This window comes from Rhineura floridana, chromosome 6, assembly GCF_030035675.1.
Source record: "Rhineura floridana isolate rRhiFlo1 chromosome 6, rRhiFlo1.hap2, whole genome shotgun sequence".
Taxonomy (NCBI): domain Eukaryota; kingdom Metazoa; phylum Chordata; class Lepidosauria; order Squamata; family Rhineuridae; genus Rhineura; species Rhineura floridana.
Genome location: NC_084485.1, coordinates 32,901,264 through 32,919,086, shown reverse-complemented (window position 1 = coordinate 32,919,086; position 17,823 = coordinate 32,901,264). Strand labels below are relative to the sequence as shown.

Sequence of the window (17,823 nt, the reverse complement as noted above, 5' to 3'; positions counted from 1 at the left end):
ATCAAACATATAAAACTACCCACTTTAAATTGAAAGAAACCTCACATAGAGTGATTTGAGGATGATGTTCTTTCCATGGCTAGCAAAAGTCCAGAATGGTCCATTGGCCTCACCTGAAGGGTGATTTTCACAGGTAAGCCTGCCATCACTTTGGGCACTACTGCCATCTAGCGTCCGAAGGCAAGAATACACTGGAGTCAAAACCTGGGGCCTCACGCCCCTCCCACTCCAGTTTCCGAAGTGGCATATCTGAAAGGAACAAAAGGCCAAGAGGCCCAACAGCAAGGAAAACAGAAACAACATCCTTTGAAACAACAGAGAACGACAGAAATTGCAACATAGTAACAGAGGTTTTGACTGAGGGAAACAGAGCAGAACAGAAAACTTGCAGCAGGTAACCTATAAAGGTGGAGCCAAACATCCAGATATCTCCCACCAGGGAGGGACGTGATGGCAGGCTTACCTGTGAAAATCACCCTTCAGGTGAGGCCAATTGACCATTTTTCACAGGTAGCCTGCCATCACTTTGGGATGTACCAAAGCAGCCCCCCAACAGGGAGGGACCACAACCTGCTTACTAATCAGGAAGGACATGTTGCAGGACACGTCTCCCGAAGGAGGCGTCAGTAGAAGCATACCGATCGATCTTATAATGCTTCACAAGGAGTTAGGGGTAGACCAAACTGCAGCTCTACAGATGTCTGCAAGGGGTCCATTAGTTACAAATGCAGCCGAAGTGGCCGTTGATCTGGTGGAATGGGCCGTGATATTAGACGGCACTGGGAGGTTAAGCCAGGGCGATACAGGCCCGCAGCCAACAGGACAAAGTTGATTTGGAGACCTTCTTCCCCAAGGTCCTAGGGTGAAAGGATACAAATAAGGATTCTGTCTGTCTGATGTCACGGGTGCGAGAGAGGTAAAGTTTGAGGGCTCTCCGAACATCCAGCGAATGCCAAGCCTTTTCCAGGAGATGGACCGGCTTTGGACAGAATGACGGAAGCACAATGTCCTGGCTACAGTGGAATAAGGAGTTGACCTTGGGACAGAAGGATGGGTCTGGCCTCAAGACCACTGAATCCTTATGAAAGATGCAGAGATAGCAGGCCGATGACAAGGCTTGCAGTTCTGAGATCCACCTCGCGGAAGTAACTGCAACAAGGAACAGGACCTAGAAGGACAACAGTCTGAGAGGCACTGAAGCAAGAGGTTCAAACGGAGGATGCTGTAAGGCTTGCAGGACTTTCGAGAGACTCTAGGAAGGAAAGTAGTGGCGCACAGCTGGAGAAAGGCGGGCAGCCCCTCTGAAAAAACATTTGATGAGCGGGTGAGCTCCCACTGGGGTGGCCGATGAGGAGACGAACAGGATTGAAGAGATGGTGGAGGCATGGTGACGCAGAGTGTTCGGCCCAGTCCCATTGTCAGACCTTTGTATAGGAACTGTAGAACATGCTGTATAGTGGCTTGAGAGGCTGGAAAACCCTTAGAGGTGCACCAGTTGGAAAAGGCACACCAAGTACTCTGATAAATGTGAGCTGTTGACGGTCGTCTCGATGCTAGGATAGTGTCGACCACTCCCTGGGAAAGTCCGGTAGTGTTCAGCTGCCTCCGTTTAAAAGCTAGGCCGTCAGACTCAGCCAGGTCGGGTCTGGGTGCCAAATTGGTCCCTGAGTGAGAAGATCCGACCTGACAGGGAGGGTCCAGGGATCCATGACTGACATTGAGAGGAGGTCCGAGAACCAAGGTCAGCGAGGCCACTACGGGGCTACCAGGAGAATCCGAGCCCACTCGTGCCGGAGTTTCGTCAATGTCCTGCCCAGGAGGGAAATCGGAGGAATAGCATACAGGAGCCCGCCTGGCCATGGTGCTATCAGTGCATCCACTGCTTCCGCCATCGGCTCCAGGTACCTCAAGAAGTAGCAAGGCAGCTGGCAATTGTGGCTCGAGGCGAAGAGGTCCACCGAGAGAGCGCCAAACCGGAGCTGGAGAAGGTCGAACACTGCCGGATGAAGCTTCCATTCTCCCAAGCTCACATGCTGTCTGCTGAGCCAATCAGTGGTCACATTCAGAACCCCGCTGAGATGTTCCGCCCGTATGGACAATAGATGGTTCTCAGCCTAGTCGAAGATTTGGGTCGCCTCTGCCTGAAGAACTCGAGACCTGGTACCCCCCTGCCTGTTGAGATGAGATTTTATGCATACATTGTCCGTACGGATGAGCACATGATGCAGGGAAAATAGTGGCTGGAAATGCCGAAGGGCCAGATGAACAGCCCTGAGCTCCAGCCAGTTTATGTTTTGACTTAGGTCTGCTGGGGACCACACACCCTGGACAAAACTGGAGTTGCAGTAGACTCCCCAGCCTGACAGACTGGCATCTGTGGTGATAATGTCCCTGACTGGCTCCCGGAATGGCGTACCCCTGCTGAGGTGTGCCGTCGTTGCCCACCAGCAGAATGAGTCCCTCAGCGATGGTTCCAGTGGAATCACGCGATGGTTGGACGTGGCAATGTCCGCCTGAGAGGGTAGGAGGGCCCATTGTAAAGGTCTTGTGTGATGTTGAGTCCACGGGATGATGTGAATGGTGGAAACCAGTGACCCAAGAATCTGCACCAGAAACATGACATCTGCCTGTGAGCGATGCGTCAATAAGGTTGCCATGGCTGTGATGGAGGCACTACGGTCTGGGGACAGAAAAACCATGGCTAGAGACGTGTCCCGTATGGCTTCCAGGTGCTGGAGGCGCTGGGTTGGCTGCAGATGACTCTTTTCGATGTTGACCAGCCAGCCGTGAGAGTTTAGGGTCTCTAGAGTGAACTGGAGCTGTCTGTTGGCTAGGTCCTGGGAGCATGCTCGAAGGAGCAGGTTGTCCAGATAGGGGTAAATATGAACCCCTTGTAGGCAGAGAAAAGCCACTATGGTGGCCATCACTTTGGTCAAGACTCAAGGAGCCGAAGTAAGGCCGAATGGCATGGCACGGCATTGGAAGTGGTGCTGGCTGAACGAGAATCTCAGGAATCGTCTGTGAGCCGGGCAGATTGGGATGTGTAAGTAAGCGTCCTAAAGGTCGGTGGATGCTAGGAAATCCCCATTGCAGTGCTTCCACAATTGACGCCAGTGACTCCATCTTGAAGCAGCGGTACTTGACGAAGCGGTTGACAAACTTGAGGTCTAAGACCGCCCTCCATGAAGAGTCTCACTTGGGAACCGCGAAGAGAATGGAGTAGATGCCTTGCAACCCTTCGGGTGGTGGTACTGGCTCTATAGCGGCTATGTCAAGTAGATGACGTAGGGCATCCTGCATAACCATCCTCTGTGACTTGGAGACGGGGGAGAGGCAGTATCTGTCCGGGGAGGTCCGCCAAAATTCTATGTTGTAACCCTGGGTGAAGATGACCCTGACCCAAGAAATGTGAGTCAGGGTGAACCAGGAGCTTGCGTAAAAGGAAAGTCTTCCAATGGGGATGGCGTCAGAACTGCCTGTGCTGACGGGCTCCTCTGCCATAAGAGGAAGAGGGGGCTTGCCTGCCTTGGTATTGGGCTCTGATCTGGAAGTGTTGTCTGGGCCAGGGTGCCCTGGAGGAACGAAAATCTGTAGACCTGGCGTCTCATCCTCGCCCGCCAGGCCACGCCCCCCGAAAGGGCTGGAAGGAGCGGTAAGGGGTAAATCGCTGAAAAGGTCTGCGGTCGTCTCTTTTGGCTAAGGTGGTTCGATTGTCCTTGGGGTCAACCAAGACCGCTTTAAGAGCATCTTCACCAAAGAGCATAGAGCCCAAGTATGAAGCCATAGACAGATTGGTTCTGGCGGTAGTGTCGGAGTCCCAATGTCGGAACCATAGGGTTCGTCGAGCTACTATTTCAGCAGCAAGGGCCCGTGCTCCTTGGTGGGTCGCATCCAACGTGGCATCGGCCACAAAGGCAGCTGCCTTATGTAATTTGAGTAGGCCCTTTCGCAGCATGGCTGGGTCAGGATTAGGGTCATCCAAAAGGTCATCGAGCCACATCATGGAGGCCCGTGAGAAAATGGAGGCGGCAGTGGAGGCCCGGATGGAATGAGCAGATGCCTCGTGATTCTCACGTAGGACAAAGTCGACCTGCCTCTCAGAGGGATCTTTGAACTGTGAGTCTCCCTATTTCGGGAGGAGGGACCGAGAAACCAGATTGGAGATTGGTTGGTCCACCCCAGGGACGTTCAGGAATGCCAAGGTATAGTCTGTTGGCCAACGGTGAGAAGCGACGTGGGCGCAGGGGACGGGCCCATTCTTCCTTGGCCAGCTTGTTAATGGGATCTGGCACAGGGATAAAATGATCCACTGATCTGGGGGACTTGAGAACTCTGGCACGCTTTACAGGAGGGGCAATAGGTTGTGTTTGTGCAGGTTGAATGCCGAGGGTGTCCATAACTCTGTGGGAAAGGGGGGGTGTAATCAGCCGGGTCGAAGAGGCGATAGTAGTCCTTGTCCAGATCAGATTCTACACTCCATTCGTCAGGGTCAGGCTGCAAGAAGGGTAAGTAATCATCCATCTGTGAGGGCTCCCCGCCAAATCTGCCCCTAGAAATATCGAATGGGTTAGGCGAGGATGGAGGGACGTCATAAGAACATAAGAACATAAGAAGAGCCTGCTGGATCAGGCCAGTGGCCCATCTAGTCCAGCATCCTGTTCTCACAGTGGCCAACCAGGTGCCTGGGGGAAGCCCGCAAGCAGGACCCGAGTGCAAGAACACTCTCCCCTCCTCAGGCTTCCGGCAACTGGTGTTCAGAAGCATGCTGCCTCTGACTAGGGTGGCACAGCACAGCCATCACGGCTAGTAGCCATTGATAGCCCTGTCCTCCATGAATTGGTCTAATCTTCTTTTAAAGCCGTCCAAGCTGGTGGCCATTACTGCATCTTGTGGGAGCAAATTCCATAGATTAACTATGCACTGAGTAAAGAAGTACTTCCTTTTGTCTGTCCTGAATCTTCCAACATTCAGCTTCTTTGAATGTCCACGAGTTCTAGTACTATGAGAGAGGGAGAAGAACTTTTCTCTATCCACTTTCTCAATGCCATGCATAATTTTATACACTTCTATCATGTCTCCTCTGACCCGCCTTTTCTCTAAACTAAAAAGCCCCAAATGCTGCAACCTTTCCTCGTAAGGGAGTCGCTCCATCCCCTTGATCATTCTGGTTGCCCTCTTCTGAACCTTTTCCAACTCTATAATATCCTTTTTGAGATGAGGAGACCAGAACTGTACACAGTATTCCAAATGCAGCCGCACCATAGATTTATACAACGGCATTATGATATCGGCTGTTTTATTTTCAATACCTTTCCTAATTATCGCTAGCATGGAATTTGCCTTTTTCACAGCTGCCGCACACTGGGTAGACATTTTCATCGTGCTGTCCACTACAACCCCGAGGTCTCTCTCCTGGTCGGTCACCACCAGTTCAGACCCCATGAGCGTATATGTGAAATTAAGATTTTTTGCTCCAATATGCATAATTTTACACTTGTTTATATTGAATTGCATTTGCCATTTTTCCGCCCATTCACTCAGTTTGGAGAGATCCTTTTGGAGCTCTTCACAATCCCTTTTTGTTTTAACAACCCTGAACAATTTAGTGTCGTCAGCAAACTTGGCCACTTCACTGCTCACTCTTAATTCTAGGTCATTAATGAACAAGTTGAAAAGTACAGGTCCCAATACCGATCCTTGAGGGACTCCACTTTCTACAGCCCTCCATTGGGAGAACTGTCCGTTTATTCCTACTCTCTGCTTTCTGCTTCTTAACCAATTCCTTATCCACAAGAGGACCTCTCCTCTTATTCCATGACTGCTAAGCTTCCTCAGAAGTCTTTGGTGAGGTACCTTGTCAAACGCTTTTTGAAAGTCTAAGTACACTATGTCCACTGGATCACCTCTATCTATATGCTTGTTGACACTCTCAAAGAATTCTAATACGTTACTGAGACAGGACTTTCCCTTGCAGAAGCCATGCTGGCTCTGCTTCAGCAAGGCTTGTCCTTCTATGTGCTTAGTTAATCTAGCTTTAATAATACTTTCTACCAATTTTCCAGGGACCGAAGTTAAGCTAACTGGCCTGTAATTTCCGGGATCCCCTCTGGATCCCTTTTTGAAGATTGGCGTTACATTTGCCACTTTCCAGTCCTCAGGCACGGAGGAGGACCCGAGGGACAAGTTACATATTTTAGTTAGCAGATCAGCAATTTCACCTTTGAGTTCTTTGAGAACTCTCGGGTGGATGCCATCCGGGCCCGGTGATTTGTCAGTTTTTATATTGTCCATTAAGCCTAGAACTTCCTCTCTCGTTACCACTATTTGTCTCAGTTCCTCAGAATCCCTTCCTGCAAATGTTAGTTCAGGTTCAGGGATCTGCCCTATATCTTCCACTGTGAAGACAGATGCAAAGAATTCATTTAGCTTCTCTGCAATCTCCTTATCGTTCTTTAGTGTCATCATGACAGCCAGGTTGTCGTGCAGAACTGGAGTGCCGCGAAACTCCAGGTTGAGGGGATAACTGTGCTTGAGGCTGAGGTTGAGCTTGGGAGAGACACCCGAGTACCTCTAGCAGCTGTAATAGAAATTCTGGAGTCAACTGTAGCCCTGAAGGAGGAACAGAAGGTACAGAATGCTCCTGTGTAGGCAGATGAGGCTGCACTGGTGGAGTCAGAGTGATATCGGAGTGGCAAGGTGTTTGGCTGGGAAAGCCTTCAAATTCGTCCTCTGAAGACCCAGAAGGGGATTGAAAGAGAGCAGGTACTGCTTCTTGCGCAGGCTTCTCCAAGACCGGGGCTGAGACATATCGGGCCCTCTTGGGCGCACCGTGGGCAGAGAGGTGTTTAGTCTTGGCTAAGGCCTTAGTGTGCTTATGCTTAGATGGTTTGTGTTGAGATGGGGTGATGCGCTGATGACTTGCCCCGAGGTTTGCGCCACCTCAGGATTCTGATCTACCATGTCAGGGTCTAGATATACGCACACAATGGGGAAGGTGCAGTAACACTCCTGTGCCATGAGGTGGTGAGGAGCAGGATGCACAATGGAGAGCAAGGTGCCAAGAGAAAAAAATGACTAAGTTCACTATGGCACCAAAAAATAGGTGGGTACACGCCCACAAAGGAGGTACTGATACCGCACTGATCAATCAGGGCACCAAAAAGGTAAGTCGAGATGCAATATTGGCCACAAGCTAAGTACACGCACACAATGGGGAAGGTGCGAGACCGCTACAATACACTGCCAGGAAAAAAGTTGCTTTTAAAGCGCAGTGTGGCCCAGAGCTAGATACACGCACACAATGGGGAAGGTGCGGTACCGCCAATGTGCACTGAAGAAACTAGTGCGCCACCAGAGAAAGGCCTGCATCAAAATGGGGTGCACAAAAATAGATACACACACACAATGGGGAAGGCGTAGTATCACTATAACACAGCTTGCTCAGGCTATGCAGCTTTCACAGGCAGCATGGGGTTGCAATACTGTTAAGACACTGAGGAAACAAGGTAGCTGAGCATGAAAAACGAAACCAACAAAAACGAAACTAGAATAAAAATGGCGGCCAAGGAAACCGGGCAGCCTAGAAAGGGCCCCTGCAAAGTTTAACAGGCAGCCGGGAGGAACCGCTGCTGTTTGGGGCTGAGAAAAACGACCTCCACGTGGTTACACGCCGCCGGAGGAAAGGAGGTGGCGTGGGGGGGGGCAAAAATCGCCACCGCCTCTGAAAACGGAGGCCAGGGGAACCAGCCAATACAAGGGAGGGAGCCGCAGTCTCAGGCTCCTGGCTGGAAGGGTTAAACGCTGCCCTGGGATTGCGGCGACGGGCGGAAGGCTGGCGAGGGAGCCGCAGCCACAGGCTACCCTGCGCCGAGACCAAAAGGAGGGGGGAGCCGCAGCCGTGGGTCCCCCAAACGAAGAAGCAGCCGCCACTGCTCGAGGAAGCCACAGCAGCGCATCCCCGAACGAAAAGGGGACAGCTGTGCTGCACAAGCAAACGGAGGGAACAAAACCGGGTCACCAAAAGAAAAAGCGGGGGGAAAATACAAGAAAAAATACAAGAAAAAATTCCCATAAAAATAAAAAACGGGAGGAAAAAACAAGGCACAATAAGTCCCACACACTCCAAAAACCAAAAGGGGAGGGGGGGGAAACAAGGGAAATAGCCAAATGCAGTAAGAAATAGTAACTTAGCTACGCTCTGCCAGAAATCCAAACGCCTCGGACGAAGGCAAGAATGAAACTGGAGTGGGAGGGGCCTGAGGCCCCAGGTTTTGACTCCAGTGTATTCTTGCCTTTGGACACTAGATGGCAGTAGTGCCCAAAGTGATGGCAGGCTACCTGTGGAAAATTGAAAGTTTGCATTGCTTCTGGAAGATGCTTAGGCTTGGGCTTTGATGAATTTCCAGGAAAATAAGAAGACAAGCTTTGGTTATAACTCATGGTTTGTATGCAAAGAGCTAAACCACAAATCTGAGTTCAGATGACATGCTAATCCAAACCATGGCTTAGCTCAGTGCACTAGCAGAATGACTGAGGAGAAGCAAAACAGGCACTAGAGATGTGAAGGCCTAGGAAAACACTTTAAAAATTTGGGGTGGGTGGAATTCCTTCCCCCCCGTTTCTTTCCTAAGCCTTTTTTGTTTAGTTTTTGGAAAACTGGGGAAAATGGCCTTCACATCTCTGGCAGGCACTATCTTCTCTCTGTGGGCTTGCAAGTTTGCTTGTTTGTGCTACTCGTGTGAAAGAGGATACAATGAAAAGGGAAGTTTCTTAATTTGCAAACTCCTGTTCACTGTGGATTCCAGATGGTATTCAGTACAGTTGGGATGGCGCCTCCTACAGGATCTGACAGGTCTTTCGGATCCTGTAGGGCATGCCATTCCAATTTTGCTAAATGCCCTCTGGAATACTCAGGTGAACCATTGCTTATTTCAGACTATAACTTACTGTGACATACAAGCCACCCATTATTTCAGTCACCATTTTAACAGTCATATAAGGCACGTCTTGTCATTATCTGTGTATTGCATATAGGGAGGCAGGGGAGTTAAAGAGACAGATAAAGGGCTTGCCAAGGTCTAAAAATAAGAAAGTCTCCTTAAAAATCTCCTTAACAACGGAATTTCTTTCAATGCTTCTTAAAAGGACTGCTTGAGACAAAATTCTTTCTGCTTGCCCAAGTAGATCTACATTGAACAGAAATTCCCTTTCTCAGAAAATGTCAGGAACCTAAACACTTTCCTCCTTTGACTGTTTTTGATGCTCTCTTGTTTGCTTGCTAAGGTTCCTATGTGAGACTATGACTGAGATGAGATTTCAACTGTGCTTGTACTCTTGCCCCCTATTTAAGCTTGCCTTACCTGCTAAAATAGTCTGCACACTGACATCTAATTCACAAAAACTGTAACAGGTGCAAACCTGGAGACTGATTTTAAGGTTTTAAAGAGTTAGCATAATCTGTTTTTCCCCAGATGGTAGCATGCTTGGCTCTACCAAGAAGCACCATGAACAAATGAGAAGACCTTAAGCAATTTGACTTTTGCATTTCCACATCAAATGTAACTACAAAACACAGGTTTGTTTATAAACTGGAATAGATTTCTCTAGGTCAGCCAGGGGCTGTACACAGATTTAAAGTTATAAGCATAAGACCAAACTTAATTTGGGTTAAGTATGGACTTAAAAAAATGTTTTTACTTACACAAGGCTCACAAAACCAATTCTCTCGTTTTTGGCAAGCAGCTAAATAACATTCTGGACATACTTCAATTTCATTCATCTGTAAAGAGAAAGATCAGCTACTGCAGAAGTTGGAGTGTCTTATTGTATTCTAATTATTCCAACTATTCTATTAGAAGTAAGCAGGAGTAAGATGGGCTTCATAATTCATAATTCTCAGTTACAGAGAATAATACATTTTGCCAACTCTGGAATTTAAGCACACTGAGGCTGCAATCCTATACCAATTAATGTGTGAGCAAGCCTCAGTGGAACAAATTTCTGTATAAATATTCACTGATAGGCAAAAAACCTTGCGGTTTAAGAATGTACCTATAGCCCACAGCTATCAAACTTTAAAATGCAGGGAAATTGGGCAGCTATAGTGAATGCACCAGGGGAGCAGGAGGCCTGACCTCCTCTCTGAGATATTGTAATGCCCTACACATTTGTCAAAATGCAAACACAATTTGGGTTGGTCTTTCACAGTCCAATCCACTTCCTGTGTAGCTTGGAAGAATTTGGTGACATGTGCCTCTGAGCATATGGTGAGTGGTGGCAACACCGGCCATATCCAAAGATAGAGAATTATATTTTTGTATGTCTGTTGGTGTTCTTCTTACTTCCTGTGTTACTAATGTTTCTACAGAGAATCTAAACTAGAAAAGTTTATTTCCCTCATTATTCATCCTAGAAATCTGTGTCAAATTTATTTTTATTAATTTCAGATTATTAAAATCAGTGTCATATGATGGTGAAGACAGCATTTTTTTGTGTTTCAAATTAGAGGTTATGTTCTATTTCTATTTTGGGTATATTAACAGTGGAATCTGAAACTGAAGTTTGATGTAAAATCAGACTGATTACAATATGTTGCTACTTCAGCAATGACTCTAGCTCTTGGAAAAAAGAGGATGCATGTTTTCAGCCTGCTATATTTAAACCACTTCATTTAAGGCAAGGTGGGCGCAGTCAATTAAAAACATAGAGCACACCTAGAATTTTGCTAGAATGTATTTCACCTCCCACTGTTTTATCTTGTGCAAATTCAGACACTCCTGAGGTCCACTGGAGACTTTTCTGCAGAAGTCAGTGCCATTATTCCACAATTATGTTTGGAGTTTTTTTAGTGTAATTTTTGCAAAGTATTGCTGTACTTCACATATTCACAGAAATAGAAAAAAAGAAAATGATTTCCTATAGGAAACTTCACTAAAATTGCAAAGGAAATCAGACATATTCAAAGTGACCATCTGAACTATATCAACTGTCTTAATAATGTTGCTTTCTCCCTGCTAAAACAAAAGCAGCACAGCACATGTCTTCTTTCTATTATTTGGGCTGATTGAGTTTAGGACTATACGTTTTGTAAGGTTTTGTTTTGAAATGAGCTTATGGGAAGCATCAGAATGGCATGGGTGGTATTTTCAATTTAACATTGCGGAATGTGAAAAATCCATGCTGGCTATAGTATACACCCACTCTCGTGGCTGTATAATGTAAAGGATTGGATTATAATTATCATTGCTTACTCAGTGAATATGTTGTTAAATATAATGAGAGTATCTTAGACATAACTAAATCAATGTTTTAGTAATTCATATTGTAATCTATCTAAAACAATACCTTGTCAGATGGCAGGATTTCACAAATTTTCAGAAAATCTTAAGAATGAATTTGGGGTAATGGATAGTAAAATACAGGTATGTTGGTCTTTGGTGAAATTCCCAAATTGTACAATAGTTAGAGCTCATAGCCATGTTAACACATAATGCTAAACTGTGGTTTAGCACCATGCGGATGACCCTCAACAAGTATGCTCTCCCTCCCCTACAATCAGGAAGAGGACTCCTGCCAAGTTTAGTTTCACTTTTACGGAATCTCAACTTTCATTATCTCTGGTAAGAAGCCAGCTATATAACCTATGGCTTGAGTTGGCTTATTATAAAAATTTGTTTTAAGTTTGTTTTAAGCCAAGATCTCTGGTTCAAATACAACACTAAGATGGAATTCTTTAAAAGTGATAGTAAACTTGGTAGTAGTCCTCCTTCCATCTACATGGGAGGAGAAGGGAGAGAAAACATGGAAACCTGGTGCTTAGTTCAGGTTTGTTGAGGCTCATCCACACAGCACTAAAACATGTTTCACAGTTTCAGGGGATCCCAAACCAGAGAAGCATTGCTCATCATTGGGAGGGTAGGGTAGGGTAGATAGTCCCAATTACATGCCTACTCAGATACAAACCACACTGAGTTCAATGGGACTTACTCCCAAGTAAGTGTGTACACTGAACAGGATAGCAGCTTTAGGTCTCTGGATTGCAGATCTCTCAGTGCAGGAAAAGAATGAAGTTCTAACTCATCTTATAGATGGCAGTCATAATCAACTTTGATTAAAAAAGCATTTACATTGTAATTAATATAGTAAGAAAACTAACTAGGGAATACATACCTCATGCTCACAGATTTTGATTATGACTTTTGCTGTTTGTGTCAATTTGTGATTTCCTGAGGAAACAGATAAGCAGCGGTGTCTAATCCAATTTCTGTTGTACTAAATACGTCATTTATATTATCATTCTAAAATAAATATTTTACTGGTTGGTATTCATAATGTTTTTAAAAGGAAAACCATTGGTATTTGAATACTGTCAGTAGAAACAAACAATAAGGCTTTCATCCTTTCCTGAACCCAGGCATAACATGGCCACAGCACATTGGAAATAATCCTGTCTCTTTAAATAATGATTAGGTGGCATTCCCATAGCAGACATTTCAGATGTACATTTTCAACCTAGCCTTGTATGAAGCAAACTAACATGAACACATAGTTACCGTCAGGCCAGTATGAATAAAACAAACAGAACTAAATCTTGCTTGATTTCTCAAAACCTTTAATTACTTAGATTTCAAGTCCTTTTTGTGTTATGGATGATCAGCCTGTCACTTGTAATGACATCACCATGACCACTGTACACAAATGATCAGATGTATAATCTTGCACATACTTACCCCCATTGTAAATAATGCAATTGTGCAAAATCCATTTGGCATCAGCCAAAAAAGCTTCTGTGCAACCATACATCTTCTTTTTAACATTCTGTCAAAAAAAAAAAATTGAAAAAAAATTCCTAAATCCAGCAACTAAATACACATTTTATTCCATGTGAATTAATGAAAAGGTTGAAGATGGGTCTAATTAGATTTTATAAAAAGTCAGCTTACTGGCAAAAGTGTTTATTTTAGTTCTTTCATATTCAAGAACCTATTTGAGATAATCAACTCTGCACTATTTCGACACCAATGTAATTTGTTTTGCATAGCGTAATTTGTTAAATTAAATATGATTCTAAGAGTTTGGCAAAGTTACAGGATTCTTAAAAACAACTGCTACTAAGGTCATTTCTGCTTCATGTATGAAATCAGGTGGAAGACAGTACCACAGTGATTTAGACAAAATACTGATTGAGTAGAATCACATTTTTTTTAAATTTATTTTTTTAAAAAAAATTAAATTTGGGAGTAAAATTGGTAGTGTCCTCAGACACCATTATTCTATATTCTACCTAAAATTCACAAGGAGGGTTTCCCACCTCCAGGGAGGCCAATAGTTTTGGACTCTGGGTCTCTTTTGGAAACTTTAGCTCAATATCTTGACTCTTTCATTCTTCCTCATGTTATTCAGTCAGAATCATATATCAAAGATTGTTTTGCTAGCTTTTATTTCAGCTGCATGACACAGTGCTTTTCATTTTCCTTTGCAAATTTGGGTAGTGACTTTTTCTGTGTAGTTCATAGTTACAAAGCGATCCCCAGAAATGATCAACACTGTAAAATAGACATTTATGTGTAGTTTGCACCCATTTTAAAATTAATAAACTGTCCATTCATCTACATCAAGCTTTTAGGGATATTCAGTATGTGTTTCCAGAATATGCTCAGTTCTCCTCAGTGTTATCATGAAGCCTAGAGTCTGTGACTACTGAGGCACATGACAGATACTGGAGGGCAAAATGAACCACTGGTCTCACCTGAAGGGTGATTTTCCTAGGTATCCTGCCATCATGTGGGTTACACTGCCACCTAGCGTTCGAAAGCAAGAATGTTTTGAAGTCAAGACCTGGGCCCCCTGACCCCTCCCATTCCCAGTTCATTTGTGACGAGACTGAGGTGAGATATCTGTAAAATAAAAAAGGCCAACGGCCTACCAGCAAGGAAAATAGAAACACTGTCCCAACCAATAATTCTACAATGTATATATATAAAAGCACTACAAGGTCTTCACACAAATATAAAATCCAAAATAGTGCAATTCTAAAACGTAATAATAAAAGTAGTTTAAAACACCCAGACATCCTCCAATGGGAGGGCCATGATGGCGGGATACCTAGGAAAATCACCCTTCAGGTGAGACCAATGGTCCATTTTCCCTCAGTAGCCCGCCATCATGTGGGATGTACCAAAGCAGCCCCAGGGAGGGAGTACCACTAATTAAATGTCAGAAATAACCTGTTGCAGAACCCGCCTCCCAAAGGAGGCATCGGCGTAACGGTCAATCTTATAATGTCTTATAAAAGAATCTGGAGTAGACCATACAGCCGCTCTGCAAATGTCTGCAAGAGGTGCATTGGTTGCAAAAGCAGCCGTAGTGGCTGCTGACCTGGTCGAGTGCGCCGTTATGTTACTGGGTACCGGAAGCTTAAGCGACTCATAGGCCAAAGCAATACAAGCGCGCAACCAACAAGACAAGGTTGAGTTAGTAACTTTTTTACCCAAGATACGTGGATGAAAGGATACAAACAGTGCCTCTGATAGTCTTATGTCCTGGGTTTGAGACAGGTAGGTCTTGAGGGCCCTCCGGACATCTAATGAATGCCAAGCCTTCTCCAGGGGATGGATGGGATTCGGGCAGAAGGAAGGAAGAACAATGTCCTGGTTGCAGTGAAAGACTGAATTCACCTTGGGGCGGAAGGAGGGATCTGTTCGCAGTACTACTGAGTCCTTGTGAAAAATACAAAGATGGCGGGCAGAAGACAATGCCCCCAACTCGGAAACTCTTCTCGCGGAGGTGACCGCTACCAGGAACAGAACCTTGAAAGATAGCAGACATAATGGTACTGATTTAAGGGGCTCAAAGGGAGGACATTGTAGAGCTTGCAGAACCTTTGACAAGCTCCAGGAAGTGAAGCGGTGAGATATTGCTGGCGACATTATAGCAGCTCTGCGCAAAAAGCGTTTAACAAGGTGATGAGAGCCGATAGGAGTACCATGTGATGAGACTGAGAAAACAGACGATAAAGTGGACACGTGTTGACGTAAAGTGTTAGGTTTAAGCCCCATCGTCAGTCCTTTATGAAGGAATTGCAACACTTGTTGTACTGTGGCTTGAGAAGGGCAGAGTTTCTGGGATTCACACCACTTGGAGAATGACAACCAAGTGTGCTGGTATATGTGAGTAGTTGACGGTTGTCTAGAAGCCAGTATAATGCCAATGACCTCCTTAGATAGGTCTGTGCGTATCAAATGTCCCCGTTCAAACGCCAAGCTGTTAGATTGAGCCAGTTGGGATCCGGATGCCATAGCGGACCCTGTGATAATAGGTCTGGCCTGACAGGGAGTGTCCAGGGGTCCGTTGTCGACATGGCAAGCGGGTCCGAAAACCATGGTAGACGAGGCCAATACGGGGCTATTAGGACCAGCTTGGCCCTCTCGGAGTGCACCTTCCTTAGAGTTCTGGCCAGAAGTGGTATTGGAGGAAAAGCGTACAGCAGGCCATCCAGCCAAGGTGTCAATAATGCATCCACAGCTTCCGCAGTGGTGTCCAGATACCTTGCGAAGTATCTGGGCAGCTGGGAATTGAGGTGGGAGGCGAACAGATCCACTGACAGGATGCCGAACCGATGCTGGAGAAGATTGAAGACTGTCGGGTGAAGTTTCCATTCTCCTGGAAAAACCTGTTGTCTGCTGAGCCAGTCGGCTGTCGCATTCAAGGCCCCCTTGAGGTGTTCTGCTTTTAGAGATTTGAGGTGTATTTCCGCCCATTCGAAGAGATGGTAAACTTGCAACTTCAGGGAATGAGACCTGGTTCCCCCTTGTCTGTTCAAATGAGATTTCACACAAGTGTTGTCTGTTCGGATCAACACATGGTCCAAGCAGAATAGGGGCTGAACGTGAAGAAGGGCTAAGTGTACCGCTCTCACTTCCAGCCAACTGATATTCTGATTCTGCTCAGCCTTGGACCAAACACCCTGAACAATCCGGGAGTTGCAATGGGCTCCCTAGCTGGTGAGACTGGCGTCTGTGGTTATGACAGTCCTGTGTGGTTCTCGAAACGGGGTCCCCTTGTTGAGATGTTGGGCTCTCGACCACCAGCGGAAGGAAAAACGCAGCGCAGAATCCTGGTGGATTGCCCTGTGGTTTGACCTGGCAATGTCCTGCTGGAATGGTAGTAAGGCCCACTGGAGACGGCGAGTATGATGACTAGCCAACCATGGGCGCGAAGAATGTGGAGCATACGGGCAAGGTGAAGAAGAGCCAGCTCCCTGGAACCAGCCCGAATTAGCAAATCGTCCAAATAGGGGTAGATGTGCACCCCTTGGAGGCGGAGATGGGCTACCAGTGTGAGCAACACTTTGGTGAAGACCCTTGGGGCAGACAAAAGTCCAAAGGGCATTGCTTGGTACTGAAAGTGCTTGTGGCCGAAGGCAAACCGTAGAAACCTTCTGTGGGCTGGATGAGTAGGCACATGAAGGTACGCTTCTTTTAGGTCGATGGAAGCTAGAAAGTCCTCTTCCTGTATATTTTCTATAATGGAGTGTAGGGATTCCATTTTGAATCATCGATGTTTCAAGAAGCGGTTGACAAACTTGAGGTCCAACACCGCCCTCCATGACAGATCTCGTTTTGGAACTGCAAACAGGAGGGAATAAACCCCCTCCAACCTCTCTGCTGCTGGTACTGGTTCTATTGCAGCTATGTCCAGAAGATGAGCTATAGCCTGCTGCATGATGCATTGTCTGTCTGGAACTCTTGGGAGAGGAGAGGGAAGAAATCTGTCTGGAGGGGTTGACCAAAACTCTATTGTGTATCCATGAATGAAGAGATCCCTGATCCAAGCAACCCGTGTCAAACGCAGCCAGTGGTTTGCGAATAGAAGCAGTCTGCCTCCAACCGGGGTCCCATCAGTATGGTCTGCGTTGTCGAGATCCCCTGCTGTATGATGATGAGGTACCTTAACGTCCCTGGTACTGACCTCTGCCAGGAAAACGTTGACCACGCCAGACTCCTCTCGAGGGATGGAAATCTGTGGCTCGAGAATCGCAGCCCCGTCCCCCTGGCTGAGCACCCCGAAAGGGCTGGAAAGAGCGGTAAGGAGTGAAACGTTTAAATGTCCTGTGATCACCCTTCCTGAGTGTGGACAAGACTGGCTTTCTGCAGTTCTTGGGGTCTACCAGAACCACTTTTAGGGCCTCTTCACCGAAGAGCAAGGAACCGAAGAAAGGCACTCTCGACAGGTTAACCCTGGCAATAGAATCCGCATCCCAGTGCCGGAGACAAAGTGTTCGTCAAGCCACCACCTGGGCAGCCATCCCTCGTGCTCGCATCTGAGTGGCATCTAACGTGGCATCAGCTACTACATACGCCACGGTTTTGTGCAGTTTGACAAGGGATTTTCTTAAAAACGTTGGATCAGGATTAGGGTCCTCTAAGAGCTCATCCAGCCACATCATGGACGCTCTAGAGAAAATGGAAGTGGCAGCCGAGGCCCATATGGCAAAGGTGGCAGCCTCATGGTCCTTACGCAGGGCATAGTCTAGGCGTTGCTCAGTGGGGTCTTTTAACTGTGTGTCCCCTTCCCTCGGCAAGAGAGACCGGGAACAGACTGGAGATCGGCTCATCGATGCCCGGGACTTTAAGCCAATTTGCAAATTCCGGAGCCAAGCAGTATATCTTATCGGCAAGGGCAGCAAAACGTCATGCAGAGGGCGAGCCCATTCGTCCTTGGCCAGTTTGTCAATAGGAACTGGCACAGGGATGTGGTGCTCCGTTGACTTTGGGGATTTCAGGACCTTGGCCCCCTTTACAGGGGGGATAGCAGGTTCAGCTT

At 46.4% G+C, this 17,823-nt stretch overlaps 1 protein-coding gene across 17 annotated transcripts in view; it reads right to left on the bottom strand.

Moving 5' to 3' along the window:
* ZMYND8 (zinc finger MYND-type containing 8) overlaps positions 1 to 17,823 on the bottom strand; it is a 167,879-nt gene that overhangs the window by 53,160 nt on the left and 96,896 nt on the right. For all 17 annotated transcript variants that reach the window (XR_009763400.1, XR_009763399.1, XR_009763401.1 and 14 more), the window contains 3 exons: positions 12,729 to 12,816; positions 12,169 to 12,224; positions 9,701 to 9,778 (listed from right to left, as the gene is read on the bottom strand). Coding sequence is in view for 2 of the 17 variants with exons in the window: in XM_061631385.1 (XP_061487369.1) it covers positions 9,701 to 9,778; positions 12,169 to 12,224; positions 12,729 to 12,816 (222 nt within the window). In the remaining 15 variants the exon portion in view is untranslated. The remainder of the gene's footprint in view (positions 1 to 9,700; positions 9,779 to 12,168; positions 12,225 to 12,728; positions 12,817 to 17,823) is intronic.